Below are 18,000 nucleotides of genomic sequence, written 5' to 3' on the forward strand. Positions count from 1 at the left end.
TTTATGCCTTGTTTAGTAATTTGAAATCCAGACCTAAAGTAAGTTTTGAATAAGTACATTGTTATGCCTGATATTCTCTTGGATTTAATGTTCGAGCACTCCCCTCTCCCAAACAAGTAAAATATCAGATGTTTTCATCTATCGCCCAACAACCCAGTCTTATTAAAGCAGAAACCTACTTGAACAATGGGATAATGTCATGACCTCAGGTCATCAGTTGAGTATTCTGAGGGTAGTGACTTGGTCCAACCAAGCAGAGTCCACTGCCAAGAAGGCCCACCAGAGCCTTTACTTCTTGAGAAAACTAAAGAAATTTGGCCTGTTCCCTAAAAACCTCACTAATTTTTATAGATGCACCGTAGAAAGCATTCTTCTAGGGTGCATCACAACCTGGTATGGAAGTTGTCCTGTCCAAGACCGAAAGAAGCTGCAGAAGATCGTGAACACAGCGCAGCACATCACTCAAACCAGTCTTCTGTCCTTGGACTCACTTTACACCGCACGCTGTCGGAGCAGTGCTGCCAGGATAATCAAGGACATGACCCACCCAGCCAACACACTTTTAGTCCCTCTTCCCTCCGGGAGAAGGCTCAGGAGCTTGAAGACTCATACGACCAGATTTGGGAACAGCTTCTGTCCAACTGTGATAAGACTGCTGAACGGATCCCGACCCGGATCTGGGCCGTACCCTCCAAATATCCGGACCCGCCTCTCGGTTTTTTTGCACTACCTTACTTTCCATTTTTCTATTTTCTATTTATGATTTATAATTTAAATTTTTAATATTTACTATCGATTTGTAATCCAGGGAGCGGGAAGCGCAGAATCAAATATCGCTATGATGATTGTACGTTCTAGTATCAATTGTTCGGCGACAATAGGTATAAAGTATAAAGTAGTGAGCATTTATGCCATTGGTTTTTTGTGTTCTCTGTGTTTTATTAATTATAATTAACTGTATTGTTGCGTTTTGGGCCTTTTATGTGTTATTATTAGAGCTACTCTAGTTTATATTTAAGTTCCCATTGTCCTTGATTACTTCCAGTTAATTCTTAGAGACCTTGCAGGTGTCCAATTAAGTATCCTTGGAGTTTTTTCCCTTTTTAGAATAGTTGAGTGCCAGCTGTGGTTTTTATCAGCTGGGCAGAGAGTCTTTCATGCCCTGGAGTGTATTTAAAGGGGCCCTGCCCACCACTTGTTGGCTTGGTCATCCTGTTCCTTCCCTAGCGAAGTTCCGGCCAAGCTTTTTCAAGACCTTGTGAGTTCTACTGCTTTGCTTTATTACTTTAGTTCATGAAATTCCAAGTTTTTAACCCTTCCGAGTTTCTGTCTGATCCTGCACTTGAATCGGAATATGCAGCATGACAAATAATCTCTGATCACAGAATAATGTTTATTGGGAGGAGATGATCATCAGACTATCTCCTATCTTTGTTGACTGTTGATGAAAAACAGCTTTGACGACAACCAGGAGAAGCCCATTCACCCAAACCCGGATCCCAACTCCCTCCTTCATCTCCAGATAAAGGACAACTGTGCATTGCCAGGAAAAAGAAAATACAAATGTTGTGCTTACGCTTACTGTGCCAATATCTTCAGTCACCCAGAGCAGATCATATCTAGAAAGTAAATCCAATAGCACCTGTTTTTCTTGTGCCAATAATACATAAACGCGATTTAACTCAGGTCAGATTGTGTTAGCAATTATTTCCGAGTGAGATGTTGTCCATTGGGAAATTGGCTCGGGGATTTTCACACTTAATTTACCCAAGGCATCTGATCTTTCCCCCACGTCACTCAAGTATCGAATGACAATTGCACACACTGCATTTTCCCTCACGTGCAAGATTTTAGGTTCTCCCACAAGTGAAGCAGAAGCGTTTTGTCTTGAGGTTGCCAAGGAGATGATTCTAGTCTCAGTTTCCAGTGCTCAAGATATTTGAAAGATCATTTCTGCTTTTGTGTAATACAATTGCATTCATACAATAGATGTCAAGGCTATGATATCTTCTTTGTAGATCTACCTGCATTTTGTAATGGTGTGACATGTGTGTGATGAGACACAGCCAGGGCAGATGATTGTATAGGGAAGTGGTCTCATACACAGGAGAGGGCAGTGTCTTTGTTTCCCATGTTTTCCCTCATTTTCCTGGCAGCCTTTTACCTGTGGCTACCTAGGCAGAGATCCTTTAAGATTGAATATCGTTTGCAGTGATTAATGCAGACTTAGCTCCCACTGGGAGCAACACATATCCCCTTTTAACACATGATGGTGGGTGGAAGCAACCAGAGAACTGTTTTAAACATAAGCATCTCATGTTCTTGTGCTTGACTAACTTTTCTGCAGGGGATTTATTCAGTACAGCAAAAAGAAGTGAAATCCAGTTTCTAGGGGAATGATTTTTAAACATGAATTGTACCAATCACACTGCTGTATTTCTCTCTTATTTTTTCAGAAGAGTATTAGATTCAATCCTTTCAAATCGGGGTCTACCAACAAACTATCCACCTCCACAATAACAAAATATCAGAATTTGCTGCTTGTTCTGGAAACGAGAACTTGAAAATTTGAAAACTGTGTTATTTTTATTAAGTACACATTTTATTAAGGAGGCACAAAAGTTATTGTCTCACCTCAAAGACCGGGGTTAAATCCTGACCTCAGATGTTATTGGTGCTTTGTCTCTGTTATCACATAGATTTCCTCTGGGTCCTCTCGTTTCCTCCCACATCATAGAAATAAGCTGGTAGGTTAATTGGTTTCTCTAAATTACACCTTAGCATAGGTTAATGCCAAAAAGAATCAATGGAGAGACGACTGGCGTGTGTTATTGATAATAAGCCAATAAGGGGACAGGAAAATAAAGAGAGAGGGAATGAGGCCAAAGGGATTGTTATGCTGGGAGCTAATAGGTATTCAGTGGATTGAGTGGCCTGTATCAATTTGATGTAATATACTGGACTCTAGTAGCTTTGTCTAATAAAACTTTCACTAATAGTTGAATTTGTAAAGAGGCAGACTTGTGCACGAATCAGATTAACTTTTCAGTACAGCTTTTTAAGATTTCACACCAGGTGAAGAAAAGAACGTGGTTATCCACCATGCTTAGTTTTAGCCATTTTCAGCTCTATTAATAATAAATTACTAGAACTACAATTTAAAATATTACAAAGAATAAAATGAGAAGAAAATGTAAAAGTAAACAAATACATTTTACCAAGTAACCCATGGTTTGAAAAAGATTGTATTTTTGTGATTATTTAAAGAATTTTAGTGAAAAATCTGAAATGAAATCTAATAGGGCTCATCATGGCAACAATTTCCCAAAGTGTTAACTGACAGTTGTCACTGTGTGCTTATTCAACTGGAGGAAACAGCTCACTTGACACAGCGACACACCTATCAGCGTCCACAAATCCACATTCTCTGAAAAGGTTGCTGTATAGTAATCTAGTGAAAACCTACAGACATTTATTCTGTGTAACCCAAGGAGGTGCTGGGTTAAATGGAAATTTTGTACTTTCCAGTCACTTCAGCTGACTTGCAAAACAGGGGTAATAGATATATCACCTAGCAATCCGCATTATAGATAGATATAAATATCTGCATTTTTATCACATTCACTTCCAATATATTGGCACAGAAAGCTTCAATGATGCTCATTATTTTGTGTGCTGTGTTGGTCAGAAATACATACAATGAAACTAAAAGGGGAAAGAAAATGGCACAGAGAAGTGTAGGCACACGAAAGCCAACAGGAGGCTGTGTGGTCTTACTTTGAGCGACTTTTCTCGCTGCCGCTCCCTGCAGTGACTGATTTCAGGTAGTTCTCGTGCTGAGCAGCTCCCTTTGGTGACATCTTTGGGCTTGCATCCGAGTCTCCGCTTTCATCGTCCCCCATTGCTTTGATGTAGCTGCCGCTGCGCATTCGCCGACAAGGGATTTCCCCGTCCTTGTTTACTCCTGGGTACCCACTACTCCATTCATCCTGAGGCACCTAGACAGCAAAACAGAAGACGGGGGTTACACCTACTGGTGCTCACATTGTTGCTGACCGTAACAGCCATTCTTGGGAAAAGTATAACTGTTCTACTGTGATGGCTTTGAGATCCCTATCCTCAAAAGCCCTAAGCTCAAAAGAAGATTTTGAGCCCCATCTAATATAGCTATCTACTCATACCCTCACTGTAGGAAGATCATACCGTATCCACCTACTCTTCAAAGACTGGCTTACTTCCTGAATGATCTCTATGGTGAACTTCAGCTACCAATATTCACTGCTTGAATGGTCGGACTTCTTCCCTACCGAGGAGGAGAAATGTTCAGCCAAAGAAGTAGCTTACACCCAATTTATTTTAATTTAATGGTAAATGTTTAAATTTATAGAAATTATTCTTAATTCACATTTAACATTCTGATTCCTTAAAGATTTTCAAATTACAAAAGATAAATAAACTACAAAGGATTTTCACTTACAGGTACAGTTCTTACGAGTAGAAGAATATACAAACAAGTTCCCAATGCTGTTGATATTTATACTATTTTCTACTAGATAACATCAGCTGCATGTGATGCTTTCCAGATACCTTTGCTGGGACAAAGTAACTCACATAGATGGTCTTAAAACCTTCCGGCAGCAGGGATCCCAAACATCCGTAGTTAATGACTCACTTTACACTGCACGCTGTCGGAGAAGTGCTGCCAGGATAATTAAGGACACGACCCACCCAGCCAACAGACTTTCTGTCCCTCTTCCCTCCGGGAGAAGGCTCAGGAGCTTGAAGACTCGTATGGCCAGATTTGGGAACAGCTTCTTTCCAACTGTGATAAGACTGCTGAACGGATCCTGACTCGGATCTGGGCCGTACCTTCCAAATATCCGGACCTGCCTCTCGGTTTTTTTGCACTACCTTACTTCCCATTTTTCTATTTATGATTTATAATTTAAATTTTTAATATTTACTAATTTAACTATTTTTAATATTTAATATCTGTAATCCAGGGAGTGCGAAGCTCAGATTCAAATATCGCTGTGATGATTGTACATTCTAGTACTAATTGTTTGGCGACAATAAAGTATAAAGTAATGCTGTGGGGACTCACCCTCTGAGTACACAACCATCCCAATTTGTAACCATGTTTGATGTGCTTGGCGACATAACCCCACTGTGTGCATCTGGCTGATTCAGACAAAAATTCTCCTTGTCACTTCCTTTTGCAAACCAGACTTCTTAGCAGCCTGTGCCTTTAACTTGAGACTGATCGCTGAAACATAAAGACTGCACCCAAGGTCAGATTGGGACTTGACCATCTAATATGTGAGGCAAAGGTGCTCCTCTCTCTGTCACTGTTTGTGTTCGCTCTCCCCTTCCCCCTCTCTCCCTCTCCCTGTCTATCTCTATCTCTATCCCCCTCTATATATCTCCATCCCTCTCCATCTCCTTCTCTCCCTCTTTCTTTCTTTCTCTCTCTATTCTTCCTCTAATTCCCTCCCTCTTTCTTCCTCTCTCTCCACTTCTATCTATCTCCATCTCTCTCTCTTTCTCCCTCTCTTCCTCTGAGCACATAAACATATATTGAACCTATTCTGACTCAAATATCCAACGAAAGGTCTTGGCCCTGCATAAGCTGTGTAACTGCACACAACCAATTAAAGACTCTGTAGTTTTCAGGCACCTTTGCTTTCCCCAGGTCTATATTAATACTGCCTATCAATCAAATTAGTACTTGAGCTGAGGTACAGAGAATTTTATTTAGGCAATGCATAATTTAAAGCAGAAAATGGATTGCACGTTGTCTTCTGTCAATTTGCCCCAGTGGACAGTAGGTTCATTAATTAGTTAAAGAGCTGTAAGTTCAAACTCTACTGAAAACTTGATTAACTAAGCTAGCTCAATGCTCCGGTGCCATAATGAAGGAATGTCATGTCAGTTGTGATTACTCCCTTAATGAATCTATAAATGACTGTTGATTAAACAAAACCAACGCAAAAAAAAAAAGGTTGAACAAAATTAATAAACTGTTGTCACAAGAAAGACTGCACTTACTGGAAATCTAGAGCAATTCTACGACTCCTTGTTCAGTCTACCCTCCCCTCCAATCCCCCTCCAGCCACTTATCCCGGAACAGCACCAAGTGGCATCTCTGCACTGGTGAGGCAGGAATAAAGAGTCGATCTTTCGGTCCCTGACCCTTCATCAGGAAGTTAAAACTCTTAATATTACAAAGTACTCTGTTCTGCAGTGTTATAACCATGTCGTTCGTTCGTTATGAGCCGTGTTGTATGACGTAGGCGATCCTGATCTTTCTATGGCTATGATTGTTCTTGTTACATTTTTCCACAGCAGCGGTTTTCCCTTGCCTTCTTCTGGGCAGTGTCTTTACAAGACGGGTGACTCCAGCCATTATCAGTACTCTTCAGAGATAGTCTGCCAGATGTCAGTGGTCGCATAACCAGGACTTGTGATGTGCACCAGCTGTTCAGACCTGCTCCCATGGCTTCACAACACCCTGATCCGGGGGGTGGGGGTGGGCTGCGCATTGCCCAAGGGTGACCTGCAGGCTAGCGGAGGGAAGGAGTGCCTTACGCCTCCTTCGCTAGAGACGTACTGTATCTCCACATTGCTACCCAGTTTGCAACCGTGAACAAGAGCACACTGAATGAGAGAATTAGAGTCGTATCGAATGTGGGGAGATGGCAGTACATTGCAGGACTTGCCTGAGAGGGAACATCTACAATCTGGCAGAATGTTCCAAGGGGCTTCACTGAGCAACATCAATCAGAATTTCACACACGTCACATAAGGGGATGTCAGAATTAGAGCAAAAGCTTTAGGAAAGACATAGGCTTGAAGGACCATCTTATGGGAGGAGAGGACAGAAAGGACTTGTCAAGGGAATTCCAGACACTTTGGACTTGCTGCCTGAGAGTATGGCTTGTAATAGTGGAGCAACTAATTTCAGGAATGATCAGGAGTCAGAATTAACTTTACTGAGTTAGGAGTAGAATTCACTGATGGTTGTAAAGCTCCCATGGTCTCCAGACCTAGGAAGGCAGGTGAAAAGGATGTGGAAAGTTACGGGAGGAGGTAGGTGGTTGATAAAGATGTGCAAGGTTACAGAGGTAAGGAAGTGGGTGATTAATGCATGGAAGGTTAAAAAGGTAGGGAATTGAGTGATTGTTACATGGAAGGTTACAGCGGCAGGGAGGTTGGTGATAAGGATGTGGAAGGTTACAGAGGTAAAAAGATGGGTGATAAGAACCTAGAAGGATTGGTCTTCATAAATGTGATTGGCTGGAAAAATGGTTGTTGATTTTTTAAAAATCTCAGTATAATTGGAAGAGAGGTTCGAATATATTCTTAGACTTCTTCTCCCACCATCCGTTGAGGAAACTAGATTTTCAGATACAAAGAACAGAAGAGAGGAGGCTAACATTAGGTCTATGGTTGGGGGTGAAAGAGTGGGCAATGCAAGAGAGTCAGGAGAGCTGTGGAATAATCCAATGTGGAGGCAAAAAAGATTGGGATAAGAAATTCAGCAGCTAATGGACTGAGGCAGGGGCTGGGTGGGGGGAGATGGGCAAACAGCTGGAAGCAGTTTGTCTTGGTGATGAATCCAGTAATGCGGTCAGAGGCCCAGTCCAGGGTTAAAAAGAATGCCAAGGTTGTGGACTGTTCACTGCTGCCTCAACCAGTAAGCAGGGGTTAGGGGAGAGTCAATAGCTTAGGAATGGTGACTGTGTGAAAGGCCTAAGGTAATGGCTTTGTTTTTCCCCCCAAAATTTAACCAGAAGGAATTTCTGTGTGTCCAGTGATGGAATTCAGACAAGGTGAATGGGATTGATGAGGTTGCTCTGAGAGGTAGCAGAGAATTCTCCTTCAGTCAGAAGAAAAATTGTGAAAAAGTTGAAGCAGAGGAGTGCCTGAAAGCATGTACGGAGGTAGAGTTATATTGTCAACAGACGCATGGTAGGTGATATACTATTCACTGATGATGTTGCCAAGGGGTTCATGGGCGGGAGATAAAAGATTACCACAGGAAAATGTGAATAAAGAGTTGATATTACAATCAAATCAGCCATAATTTAGTAAATGATGAAGCAGGCTTGAAAAGCTGAGTGGCTTCCTCCTGTTAATAATTTGTGTATTTTTAATCTTAAAGTTAAACAGTACATGCAGCATGCAGAATTCTCCCAGTTAATCTGGAAATCAATCTAAAATTACAACTGATGGTATCAGTTAGATAAACCCATAATGCATTCATTCATGTGATACCCCATCTGGTAAGTCAGTGAATTTTAAAGTGGCCACTGACATTAAAATAGCAGATACTGAGACATCAAACAGTGAATGCTCCACTCCTTCTAGTTGTAGTAGTTATTAATGTTGTGTAATATTAAAGAAATATGGAAAAATAGCGAAATCAAAAGCTCTCTTTAACTTTGGATGTCCTGCATGCCCTGTATGGAGTATGATTTGTGCTTGCATCCTGTTTCTGAAACAGAAGGTCTATTTAAAGTTTATCCTAACATTTCAGTTCTGGACTGATCTGTCAGAGATGTTGTCCTTCAGCTCAGCTGGAGGAAATACTATCTCCTTGGTATTCATTAGAAGCAGTTCTCTTAACTACTACCCAACGTTGGCCAAAGGTCTTGTTCTTGTTCTGTATTGTTCCGTTTCTCCACCAAGGAAGATTAACTGCTCCTTTAAGCGGATGCTTTTTGTTGCGTACAATCTTGCTGCATACTCAACTACAAAGGATGACCTTGAGGTTTTCAGAGGTCATTAAAAGTGCTTTACCTAACCGATAGTAATTTGGTATTAGTCTTCTGTCTGTCTTGTTGTCAAGTTGGCCCCTAAAAAATCTCATAGAATTATCAAAACTTACAGCACAGGAATATGACATTCTCTGAACTGCTTGTATATTGGCTCTTTAGAAACTACTCAATTAGTCTTTCACCATTCCCTGTGAATCTTACACCTTCAAGTTTAAATCAAAATCCCCTCTTTTTTTCATGGAAGTTCATTCAGTAGAACAACTAATTAAAAAGAATTTAGTGCCACTGTTCCTTGTGCCTCAAATTTAATAAGGAAGATCCCACATTATTCAAACTTAGCCAACTGAAATGCACAAAATTCCCATAGCCTGGCAGAATATGAATTGATAAATTCTATGGGATAGTTAAATCCATCTGTGTTATTCCTTTCAATGACAAATTTCTCCCCATTAGATTTCTTGGACTTTTATTATTTTTTAAGACTGGAATCGTCTGCTGCTCAAGCATTGCTGAGCTAATGGCGGGAGGAGAGAGGGCAGCGCCGCACATGCGCAGCCCTCCGGTGAAAAATGATATCGTATCTGTTAAATAGGGGCCGTGGACAATTCTGATTTGGTGGAGACGGACGTGAAAGCACAGAGGAACATCTGGAGAAATTTCTGAAACGCTCGTTCGCTGCTGTCGTTACTGCGCGGTCGGGAATCTTCCGGAGGGAAGGCCTCAAAATCCCTGGCTTTGCCTGCTGTTGGTGACTGTGATTGAGGTCGAATCATTCGGACAGAGATGGAGCTCAGTACTCGGTGTCGGAGAGCTGAGTCGGAGGCTCGAAGTTTTCGGTGACTCAGAGACGGATTGTGGTCGGGCATGGCAGGGAGAGTTTTTCTTCCTTCTCCCATCTGCGTCAGATGTGCGACATTTGAGAGACTTTGAACTTTTTACTGTGCTCACGGACTTCTTCATCAAGTTATGGTATTGTTGCACTGTTGTAATTATATGTTATAATTATGTGTTTTTTGTTAATTTTTCAGTCTTGGTTTGTCCTGTGTTTTGTGATATCACACCGGAGGAAATATTGTATCATTTCTTAATGCATGCATTACTAAATGACAATAAAAGAGGACTGCGTGTCTTCATTATCTAATCTAATGAAAAGAAAATCAGTTTTCTTGAGGTTCTCTTTATAGAAAATAAAATCAGTGCAATCTTCTGGTATCAAGTGATACGCGTTAAATTAGATTAAATTATAATTAATTAGTTTTGCTTTTAATATTTACTGGTCAATATTCCAGCCCCAAATTTTCTCCATTCTAGACTTGAGGTATGGGAGAAGATGGTGCCAGTGAACAACGCGACTAAGGGTGGCATTGTCCAGATAGTTCACAAAACTACTTTTCTTGCGTCTTTATCTTTCAAATGTGGTTCTGCTCCTGTTGGAGTCTGTGATCTGCTGTTTGATAATGTGATTCAGGGCGATTGAGTGAACTGGTGCCTTGCAGTCTCCGTGAGGCTTTGAGCAATGTGTGCGGCCTGGAGATGGGGTGTCAGCCCTCGATCCATTTCTCGCCAATCTCACTGATTAAAGCATCGAGGAAGGTTGAAATAATCAGGGTGAGCACAGAAGGCAATCAAGTGTTCAGTGCCATTTACTGGCCTCTTTTCACTGTTGCCGGAGGAAGGTGTCTGCATTCAGATGACCCCTGTCTCCGTCGATACTGTCGGAAGATTGTGCTGGAGTTCTGGGTCTCAGGCGAGGTTTAATTGACGCGGTTTGTGGATGGGACTCAGCAGTTTACATTATGATGTGTTTCTGGTTTCTGAACACTCCTTTTTTTGGTTGCTGTTTTGGGTGATTTCAAAACGGGGCACCTTGCAGATAACGAAAACTGGGATGAACTGAATATGCCTGGACTCTTTCTTTAATACTGTGTTTCTCGTTCTTTTTTCTTCTGTTTCCATTTGCGCGACTTGTTCTTTTTTTTGCGTTTGGGAGAGGGTTTGATGTTTTTATTTGAATGGGCTCTATGGTTTTCTTTGTTTCGTGGCTGTCTGTGGTGAAGGCAAATCTCAGGGTTGTGTACTGCATACATACTTTGATAATAAATGTACTTTTGATTCTTTGAAACTTTGCTTTCTAATAGGCATCACCTCACACTATCCATACCAGATTTTATTTGCTACTTAAAGAGTATTTCCAGCACAATTTCTTTAACATTACAAGTACTGCTCTGAATTGATGCCTTCTTAATATTTACAAGCCACAGACTAGACCCCGAGCACATAATGCAGGTTGATATCTGTACGTAAATCCCTCTCTGCTCGAGGCTTTCCTCTTTATCATCCTGTTCTGCTTTCAGTCTTTGAACTAATTTACAGTCAGCCACTCTCTGTTAATTTCCCTGAACCACTATCTAAGCTTTGTTAACTGTCTTTGGAAATTCCATTTATTGGAGCAGCTTTGTGAGCCAATTTAGTAACTGGCTGAATGATTTTTCTTTTTGCAAATTTAGAAATAATTTATTTTTTTCTCAGGCAATACTGTGTGCATCTTTTAATTTATGCTCTCTCTGGATGAACATTGACAACCTCTCTACAAAATGCTCTCAAGCATTTTATTGACTAACTGACCTAATTGGTTTTTGATTCATGGTTCATTCTTTTTTGAAGCAACATAGTATATATATTTTTTAATTTCAAGCAGCAACATTGTTTGCAGTATTGTTCTTTCTCATTGTTACATGCGCAACGTCGCTTTCTTGTTAAATCTAGTTACATCTGCACCAAAACATAGAAACACTGGTAAAAACAAAAACTTTATTTAACACAGGGGTTCCCAATCCTTTTTATGCCATGGACCAATACCATTAAGCAAGAGGTCTGTGGACCCAGGTTGGGAATGCCTGATTTGACAAATTTTAGGAGCTCAAAATGTGAAACAAACTTTGCAGCTAGAATTCTTTTCTTTTAATTACAGTCACTTTTGTAATATTGGAAATATGGTAGTCAATTTGCACACAGGAAAATTCCACAAACGGAACTATCTTAGCGATTGGATAAATAGTTTATGTGGTGCTGGTCAAGATCACGGGACCAGTAGACCACTTAGATACCCAAACATGGTCGAGCATTCAGTGAGATCATGACTATCTGTGACCTAATTACCTACCATTATTCTATTTCCTGGCTTCAAAGGTAGTCATAGCCAAAGGGTGGTAGTGGGGACGAGCTCCCACTGCTAAACAAATGCTCTTCATGGCGTGTCTCAAACAGCCTCTGACAACCAAGTCCAAATCCTGGCCTTCACGTGTGTCATGGTTCTTATGCCCAGCGGAGCTGCTCTCACTGACAGGAGAAGGAGCAAAGGCGGGCCACTGGTGCCTTAAAACCAGTTGCTCCGGGCAGATGGGGCTCGTTAACCACAGATGGTAGCTCATCTGGGAGAGGGAAAACTCCGATTTCAAACCTCCGCTGCCTTGTGGCTATACCCACTCACGGGAAAGGCTTTGGGAGTAAACCGCGAGGAAAAACCCGGAGTCGGAGTCCCGAAGGCAGCTGACTGCTGTACCCAGCATCGGCACGGCAACTCCTGCGATGTCGCTGGTGCCAAACTGTATCGACTCTCGTCGTTCCTTTGGACCTGTCGTCAGCACGGAGAGGGGGTCCCACTGCACGGGCAACAGACAGATCTCCATATCAACTCTGCCCTGGCTTGCACCCTAGAGAGGCCACTCCAGCTTCACTCCAGTGACTAACAGAGGCGCAGCACCCATGGTCGACCACGACCGACGGAGGCCACACACACACACTTTTATTTCCTTAACCCTTAGTTAAGAAAAATCCATTGAACTCAAATTTAAATTGAAAATTGAAATGCCATCAACTGCATTCCAAGGAAGAAAGTTTCAACTTCTAACAGCTCAATGTTTCATAATTTTACCTTTAAGAAGTTTCACTTGATTATACTGAGTCATAAATATTTTAATTCACTCATTCCTTGACCTTCTAAATTCTAGAGAATACAAACTTGGTTTATGTAATCTCACCTTGAAATTTAATTGGGTGCGGGTATCATTCAGATAAATCTACAGTGCACTCTCTCTCCAAGGCCAATACATCATTTCCTAAGCAGTGATACTCACAAGAATTGTAGAGAATCATATCCCGTCAACATCATCATCATTAGGTGCCATGCCCAGTTTGAACTTTGACTGCCATGGCCCACACACTCCTGTTTCGGGTCAAGTGGATCAATTCATTAATATTCATTTCCAGTTCTCTGGCTGCTGTCTCCATCATCATTTGTCTTTGCTTCCTCTTGCTTTCTTCCCTTCAATCTTTCCCATAATTACCGTGCATTCTAACTCCTCTTTCCTAATCACACGTCCAATGAAGTTACGTTACCTTTTCATGATCTCATACATTATTTCTCTTTTTGTGCTTGCTCTGTTCATGACATCCTCGTTAGATATTCGTTTCGTCCATGATATTCTTTGCATCCTCCTCAAAAACCATATCTCCGCTGCTTCAATTTGTTTCCTCATGTTACTAGATATTGTCCAACATTCTGAGCCATATAACATAACTGGATAAACGTAACATTTCAGTACTCTGAGGCAGGTTGTCATGCCTAGTTTAGTATTGGTCAGTATACTCTTCATTCTTGTAACAGTGTCCTTGCCATCCCTATTCTTCTTTTGACGTCCATGTTGCACCTGCCATCTGATGTCACCCAGCTTCCTAAGTAGCAAAAGTTCTTTACTTGTTTTATGTCTTCCCCATTTATTCTCAGCCTGCAGATAGGATTCTCTTTCTTTTTGGATATCACCATACTTTCTGTCTTTTTGTAACTGAAAGATAGACCCATTTTTGCACTTTCATCAACAACTCTATCAATTAAGTTTTGTAGCTCTTCCTCTGTACTTGCAATTAGCAGTGTCATCCACATATCTAAAATTATTGATGCTTTCACCGCCAACTTTGATTCCCAAGATGTCTCTTATTTTTTTATAATATTGTTTCACTGTACACATTAAACAAATCAGGGGAGAAAACATACCCTTGTCTAACGCCTCTCTTGATTTTCGTAAACTGACTCACTTCTCCATCTATTCTTACAGCGGCAGTTTGCTCCCAGTACAGATCTCTGATCAGGCGGAGGTCTTTCCGATCTAGATCTAGAGTTTCCTGTAATATTTCAAATAACTTATAGTGCTTCACTTTATCAAATGCTTTTGCGTAGCCGATATAACAAACAAACAAATCTCTTTGCACTTTCGTATCCAGTACATGGCAAAATTATTGAGAGTAGATATCCAGATGGACCACATTAAAATCAATTACAAATTTCAATGTTTTCTGAAGTAACTTTGAAATCCAAAGTTATATCCAGGAACAGTGTGGAAACTGAATCCCAATTTTTCCCAATCCCAAGAAAAAGAAGGGAATTACAAACTGACATAGCAGTCCTCTTCTTTTATGTTTATGCTGATAATTAGAAATAAGGTCATTTGTTATTTATTCACGGGCAGTGGATGTTACTACCAACTAAGCTGTCCCTTTTGCACCTCACAAAGATGTTTAGTGCAGCTTTCCCATCATCAATGAATTTCTCGGCCAATTAAAAGGATCCAGACATGCTGACATTTATTGTCCATCCCAGTTTGCCCTGAACCAAGGAGGCAAACGGCAATTGATGCGGTGGTTTGCTACTGTTAGTATGACTAGTTAGCACTTTTCTTGCCAGCTTTGCTGCAAACAACCTCTTGTTGTCCCCCCGCTGCGCTAGAATTTACAGGGTGCACAGTGTCCTCAAGTTGGACATCCTCATTGCATAGTCATAGCGATCACACCCCGCTTTACCTTTTTAAGTCCCTTTCCTCGAGGAGCGGCATGGTTAGCACAGTGCTTTACAGTACAGTTGTCCTGGGTTCAATTCTCGGCACTGCCTGTAAGGCATTTGTATGTTCTCCCTGTGACCGCATGGATTTCATCTAGATGCTCCAGTTTCCTCTCACAGTCCTAAGACATACTGGTTGGTGAGGTTAATTGGTCATTGCAAATTGTCCCACGACTAGGCTGAGATTAAATCAAGGGATTGCTGGGTGGTTTGGCTCAAAGGACCAGAAAGGCCTACTCCGCACTGTACCTCAATAAATAAATAAATAAATAAATAAAATTATCACAGAATACTCATTTCTGAGTCTCTTTGGCTTGCAAATCCAGTCTAATCCAACGTACATTTTCACAAAATACAGGTCTCCCTATTCCCAGCAGAACTTGTTCCAAATCTTTTCATTACTGATCTGTCTCTCTCAGAAAGGGTCCACTCTCAGAATTCCCTCAGGCAAGAACATAAACTGGAAGAAGCACAAAAGCAAAATATGACGTAGATACCGGAAATCTGAAATGAAGGCAGGAAATGCTGGAAATACTCAGCATACCAGGCAACATGGTTGGAGAGAAAAAAAAAACAATTAACGTTATAGATTAATAACCTTTCATCTAAACCTGTTGAAAGTTCTGTCAAAAGGTCACTGACCTGAGATGTTAATTCTGCTTCTACTTCCATTGAATCTTTAAGAATTGTCAAAAACATACTTATTTTTTATTTCAGAAGCAAACCAAACTAAGCCCATTGGTGTAATGCTCAGTTTTTCCAATCTGCCCTGTCATCAAGTGAGATTCATTACTGTGACGTAGATTTGGAAAGCCTGCATTCCAAATTCTGGATGTAGATTCAAGACCGTATTTCTGGTTTTATCACCTGTCTCTTCCTCATGGATTTTGTTGCTCTTTGCTGTGGTTAATGTCAGGTGCCCAGACTGTTAGAGTGCATCCTGCACCCCATAAGATCACTGCTGATTTGGAAGTAAAATATATTCCTCTAGTGACAGGTACTCAAGCCCAATGACTTTATAAATCTAAGCTCCCAATCATTTTAAAACTTTGTCTGCATCAATTATGAAAGCAATGGAAAAATAATTAAATCAAATATAGTTAAAAACCAATTCCTCAGCCATTGACAGCAAAATATTAATAAAATATCTTATTTATGACTATAGCAGATTTCATAAAGAAGATTGGTGATTGTTCGCATTAATGCAAATAGAATTGAAAGTTCATTACTTTGCTAACTTTGGCAATAAATGTATCACAGATTGCTCTGTCCACACATTATACCATGGGGATTAGTGTGCTTAGAGTAGAAAAGATACATTGCTTATATTTACACTCACTCCATTTTCCATTTGTAATCCTAATTTCATCTCTTTTGCTTCTGCTCTCACAATGTCACTTTCCAATAATGCTTCAGAAACTTCTTCCATTTCCCTCAGATGAAAGAAAGCAGCCAGTAGAAAGGAAAATCCATTATCAAGCACCCGCACCATCCAGGTCATGCACACTTCTTGGGACTATCATCGAGAAGGAGGTACAGAAGCCTCAGGACCTCACCTCCAGGTTTTGGAACAGTTACTACCCAACAGGCTCCTGAACTCACCTCAACTCTGAACTGATTCTACAGCCTGAAAGCTCACTTTCCAAGGACTCTACAACTCAAGCACATTTATTCATTCACTTAGTTATCCATCTACCTACCTATGTTGCAGTTTGCACAATTTGTCTTCTTTTGCACATTGGTTGTTTAACAGTTTTGTTTATAGTTTTTATAAATTCCATTCAATTTCTTTACTTTCCTCTAAATGCCTGTAAGAAAATGAATCTCATGATAGTATACAGTAACATACACCTACTTTCATAATAAATCTACTTTGACTTTGATGAGTATATTTCAGTTCCTTTTTCTGTACTTTTGGTCTCACAACCGTTGCTTGTGTCTAGGATTACAAAAATGTTTCTCTTTATCTTGCCTTCTTCCTCACTACACATTCAATGGATCACCCTCCGGCCATTTCTAGGCCTATGCCATCACCAAAGTCATCTTCTCCTTCCCTCTTTTCTCAAGACTCCGGAGGAAATTTATTCTTCACTGCAGCTTCCCTTCAATGAACACCAATACCATTAACACACATCAAAGTTGCTGGTGAACGCAGCAGGCCAGGCAGCATCTCTAGGAAGAGGTACAGTCGACGTTTCTGGCCAAGACCCTTCGTCAGGACTAACTGAGAGAAGAGCTCGTAAGAGATTTGAAAGTGGGAGGGGGAGGGGGAGATCCGAAATGATAGGAGAAGACAGGAGGGGGAGGGATGGAGCCAAGAGTTGGGCAGGTGATTGGCAAAGGGGATATGAGAGGATCATGGGACAGGAGGTCTAGGGAAAAAGAAAAGGGGGAGGGGGGAAACCTAGAGGATGGGCAAGGGGTATAGTGAGAGGGACAGAGGGAGAAAAAGGAGAGAGAGAAAAAGAATGTGTGTATATAAATAAATAACGGATGGGGTACGAGGGGGAGGTGGGACATTAGCGGAAGTTTGAGAAGTCAATGTTCATGCCATCAGGTTGGAGACTACCCAGACGGAATATAAGGTGTTGCTCCTCCAACCTGAGTGCGGCTTCATCTTTACAGTAGAGGAGGCCGTGGATAGACATATCAGAATGGGAATGGGACGTGGAATTAAAATATGTGGCCACTGGGAGATCCTGCTTTCTCTGGCGGACAGAGCGTAGGTGTTCAGCAAAATGATCTCCCAGTCTGCGTTGGGTCTCGCCGATATATAGAAGGCCACATTGGGAGCACCGGATGCAGTATATCACCCCAGCCGACTCACAGGTGAAGTGTCGCCTCACCAATACCATTACCCTGTCCCACTGTACCTTACTGTGAAACTGGTGAAGATGTCACCATTGCATTTATCTCCTCCCTTCCCATTCTCCGAAACCCTAGTCACATCTTCTTGGGAAGCAGCAACTGACTTTGTATTTACTTCCATGACTTCAGTGCTGCAGTCAGCTCTCACGAGACAATCCACTCTTGTCCATGGTGGAAGACCAAGCAGAAACTGAACGTCTTTGCTCAGTTTAGAAGCTGAAATCTGGATTGCTGATTGGCACTTCAATTCTCCACCCTCTCTGCCCTTTTTCTTCTGGATCTTTGGTGAGCTTGATAAAAGAATGGAAATGACAGCTAAATTTTAGCTCTGATAGGTATTGCTAATAGTGCTGCATAATTACAAACAGTTATCTGTCCTGATGAAGGGTCTCAGCCCAAAAAGTTGACTGTTTACCCTTTTCCTAGATGCCGCCTGGCCTGCTGAGTGTGCAGTGCTGT

General features: G+C 41.2%; 1 protein-coding gene across 1 annotated transcript in view; it reads right to left on the reverse strand.

Annotated features, from left to right (window-relative positions):
* LOC140190534 (disks large-associated protein 2-like) overlaps window positions 1-18,000 on the reverse strand; it is a 148,166-nt gene that overhangs the window by 65,309 nt on the left and 64,857 nt on the right. The window contains exon 3 of the mRNA XM_072247190.1: window positions 3,778-3,998. Within this exon, the coding sequence (XP_072103291.1) occupies window positions 3,778-3,998 (221 nt within the window). The remainder of the gene's footprint in view (window positions 1-3,777; window positions 3,999-18,000) is intronic.

The sequence above is a fragment of the Mobula birostris genome, chromosome 30 (assembly GCF_030028105.1).
Source record: "Mobula birostris isolate sMobBir1 chromosome 30, sMobBir1.hap1, whole genome shotgun sequence".
Classification (NCBI taxonomy): Eukaryota; Metazoa; Chordata; class Chondrichthyes; order Myliobatiformes; family Myliobatidae; genus Mobula; species Mobula birostris.